Source organism: Calidris pugnax, unplaced genomic scaffold, assembly GCF_001431845.1.
Source record: "Calidris pugnax isolate Ruff unplaced genomic scaffold, ASM143184v1 scaffold41, whole genome shotgun sequence".
Lineage (NCBI taxonomy): Eukaryota > Metazoa > Chordata > Aves > Charadriiformes > Scolopacidae > Calidris > Calidris pugnax.
This window is the reverse complement of record NW_015094509.1, coordinates 2,599,677-2,603,823: the sequence shown is the minus strand read 5'-3', so window position 1 is coordinate 2,603,823 and position 4,147 is coordinate 2,599,677. Positions and strand designations below refer to the sequence as shown.

The 4,147-nt window shown below is 41.8% G+C and overlaps 1 protein-coding gene across 1 annotated transcript in view; it reads right to left on the bottom strand.

Moving 5' to 3' along the window:
- Window positions 1-200: 200 nt before the first annotated feature.
- Window positions 201-4,147, bottom strand: part of CHMP4C (charged multivesicular body protein 4C) — a 24,304-nt gene continuing 20,357 nt past the window's right edge. Inside the window, exon 5 of the mRNA XM_014965160.1 lies at window positions 201-3,553. Coding sequence (XP_014820646.1) covers window positions 3,489-3,553 — 65 coding nt within the window. The 3' untranslated portion in view covers window positions 201-3,488. The remainder of the gene's footprint in view (window positions 3,554-4,147) is intronic.

Genomic DNA, 4,147 nt, shown 5'->3' with positions numbered 1-4,147 from the left:
TGGGAGGTGGGCTGAAAAAGTAGGTATTTTGGACACATTAAAATAAAAGAATCTTCTGCAACACGACTGTTAAGTGCAAAGGAATGCAGCCCAAACACCACAGCATACACTGATTTTTTTTTTTTTTTTTTTTTTTTTTTTTTTTAAACCAAAAAAACTTTGAAGAATTCCAGATGTTGGAAGACTAATTGATCAAAAAATGTTTCAAAATATCTTTATTTATATCCTCTAAATAGCACTGAATCCTAATGACAGTGTAAAGAGAGCACTTAACAGTTTTGCCTGTTAGGAAAATAAATTTAATACAATTATATAGGACAAATATGACACCGAAATATTTATTTACAGCACATGCACATAGCCATTCTTTTCACTTTTTATAAATAGATTTTCCCCCTTTTAAAGCTATCCAGATTAAAAATGTCTAAGGCTGTTAAGAGAAGAGAATGTTTGCAAAATACATAAGAAACAAGAAAGGAAGTCACCCCACCTGCTTCCCCAGCCCTCTTGGGAAATGTGTTCCAGTTAATCGAGAGTAAATTCACAATAACACGCTGACACTATTCACTCCTGTCTGCTCACATACTAAACAAATACCATCTTGGCCTGAAGAGAGACATATGGTCAAAAAAAAAATAAAGTACAGAAGAGCCCTTTGTCCCTATGTCATCCGAATTTACACAGGAAAAAGCCACCTCCTCACCAAATTAAAGCCCTGGAACACCTTTGCTTTTGAAGAAAACCAGTCATCTGCTGTCCTCCAAACAAACCCGGCAACAAGCACTCCAGGTCTGGAGGTCCATACTGTACTTTGGTCTATCGTACCTCTACGTAGAGCTTCACCAAGCACCCATGTCCTAGCCTGTGAACTGCTATGGGACTCTCTCCTCCAGAGCCATCGGCCACTACACGCAAGCTTTTCCAGAAGCTCACCCAACCAACCACAGCTGCTTCTCCACCCTTCAGGAATTTTGTTCCTGAAGTACCTAGTCTGAAGCCAACACGTTGAAGACACCTGAAGATTTCCATGATCAACACTTGGCCAAAACCATTGCTGGAGGTCAGCAGTCGGACACGAGCTTGCAAAGGAAAAAAACCTTCCTTAGGATTTCTTCTTCCCCGCAGGGTGTTCACAGGCAAAGTTCTTGCACAGAAATACTAAGTCCACATCTTCCAAAACAGACTGAAAATCGCTTTAGTTTCAACCTGGAGGCTTAGAGACCAACTTGAGTGAGGTTGTAGAACACTTTGGATATGCCAAGTGCTGCGTAAGCGCCAAGTATTGGAAAACTACTCATTCACCCAAGAAGAGATACTAGAAGGCACCTGTTCCAAGCCAAGCACGGGACTATGGTGACATGGTCTTTCATTTAGAAGCACCAGATGAGTCCTCCAGCACGTGGCCAGCCTCGCATGGTGATGCCATCAGTGTACACTAAGACCTTCCCTACCCAATTCAGAGACTTGCGTGGAACTGCAGACCTTGCAAACAGGATTCCGGCCAAATGGATTAGCAAATGGATTCCAACTAACTCAGAATATTTGTCATTTTACTAAATACACCTGCTTTCAGCTGGCACCTCATCCTGAATTTCAGCAAGCCTTAAAACCCAGTAACAGATTTTTAGCGTTTGTTTTCCTGCTGAGAGTTCAGAATGTATTTTCAAATTTAAGGCAGTTCTTTAATTTGGGGGGGATTTTAAAACACAAATTGAATAGTTCCAGGTTTTCTCTGCTCCCAACAGAAAGGGACAATTTTTCTGGTACCTCCAAACTTTGAGACAGAATTAACACAATTTTTTCCTGTAGGAGCTTTATCTGAAGCCAAGTGGCAAGGCTTGATTCTCCTTTCGTATGGATGCAAACCAAAAGCAGCTTCACTACAGAGAATGAAAAAGTCCTGAAAAAACTGAATCTCTCCACAGGGTTTGTAAATTTGGGGTGTCATCCACGGAACCCAACTTGAAACTCTCTGAGCAGGCTGTCTCCAGAAACACACATTAACTTATGCTTAACCTAAAATCCAAGAAGCCGAAGCCTATTGTAGCCCATCAAAGCCAAACACCCAGCACATCACGGGCTGAAGTCCACAGGAGAAGGCATCAGTCTTCTGTTGCTAGAGATCTATGGAATTCAAGTCTCCTGCTATTCCCCTAGTGGTTCAATCATCCGTAAACTTAAATCCATTTGAAAATGAGAAACCTAGATCAACATGACTCTGCTTCCCATATCCCTAGTTACTCCAGTGTTTTGCTATTTCCTTGTGATGGACAGCAGGCTACTAGCAGAGAGCTTACATCTTATTTAATAAAAACATGTTAGTACAAAGCAGCCTATTCAATTTTGGGGTTGTATTTGAACAGCGTATCTCTATGTGTAGTAGTTTAGCACCCAGAGTGGCATTTGTTCCTTAAGCCAAAGAGGCATCAGTTGGACAATAACACATCGAACTTTACAAGTAATTCAGAATCATCTTTTAACCAGGCTTAGAAAGGCATTTCAAATACAACATGCTGGTTTTATTTCTCTTCAGAAACTGAATAAGAGAAAAGGACCCAGTGCTCAGAAACTAAAATTATTTAGAGATCGTAGAATTAGAAAAATGTGTTACTAACTCTTTTGAGTATGGGTATTATGATGCAAAGTAAAGACTCACCCTAGAAAGACGTGGTGGAGAAGAACACGGGAAGGTCAAATCCCTCTGGATTTTTGACAGGGTGAGCAGAAATCAGTTTTGTTTGGCTGGGATCTATAACATCTTGGACATTTCATTTTCCCCAATCACTGTAAAACTGTTCTTTAACTGAGTAGGAAATGGTTCAAACTACAATTCAAGTTGAGCTACAGATGTGCAAGGGATATTCTGGCCGAAGTTTAAAACAAGCCAAAAAAACCTATCCCACTTCAAAAAACCTACAGAAGAGTCTCCTCTTAACATCTAGGACACCAGAAGTTGCTCCAGACAGACTGTCTAAATCTCCATGCCCAAATGAACTGCTATTAGCTCTTGGGCTCCAAGGAACTTGCAAGTCAGGACATGTAAAAAGCTGTTTTGCTAATATTCAAATAGCCTGAACCAAATAACCCCCTAGGACAGGGCTTTGATGACTTAGGGAACTTCTTCATTTCAACAATAAACCCAGCCGTGTGCATAAGTGAGGCACAAGGGTTTTACAAACCAGCAAGACACAATAAGACATTACCTAATAAAAACTGCTACTAATAACAAAACAAATCTCTGGCCAAGGCTGAAAAATAAAAAAAAAAAAACAACTTTGATGCTTGGAGGTTTTGGTATCTATTCCATTTTTTTGTTTGTTTGTTTTTAAACTAGTTTTGCAATATGGCAGTTACACTATTCTTACCAAGATTAGCCATAAAACAAAAGCAAAAAAACCCGCCTGGATGAGGTGCAATCACAGGAAATCAGTAGGGTTATAAAACAGCATTAGAGCTCTAAGGTTCAGTGTTACAAAAAGACCGTGCTCTCAGGAAGCCCAGGCAGCCAGCTGCTTCATCTCATCTTCATCCTCCGCTCTCTTCCTCACCGATGCTGCGGAAAAAGAGAGATTAAAAATTACCATCGACTAATGTAATGGTGAGAGTCATTTTGGTCGTTAGCACGTTGCAGAGTGCTCTTTGGGCTGAAGATCTCAGATCCCTTCACCGGGCAGCAAGCTGCAGGCAGGTCATGCAGCAACGGAGCTGAGGAGATAATGTGCCCCACCATTATCTCACACGTTAGCTGAGGTTAACTCACCTCCGTGCCTGGGAAGATCATGGAACAGATCCTCCTAGATGCCATGCTTGGGCACATGAAGGACAGGGAGGTGATCCAGGACACCCAACATGGCTTTACTAGGGGCAGGTCCTGCCTGACTAACCTAGTGGCCTTCTATGATAAAGTGACTTGGTCAGTAGACAAGGGGCAACCTATGGATGTGATCTATCTGGATTTCTGTAAGGCCTTTGACACGGTCCCCCACAACATCCTGATTGCCAAATTGGAGGGGTACGGATTTGATGGGTGGACTGTTCAGTGGATAAGGAACTGGCTAGATGGTCGCATCCAGAGGGTAGTACTCAATGGCTCAAAGTCCAGATGGAAACCAGTTACAAGTGGTGTTCCTCAAGGGTCCGTGCTGGG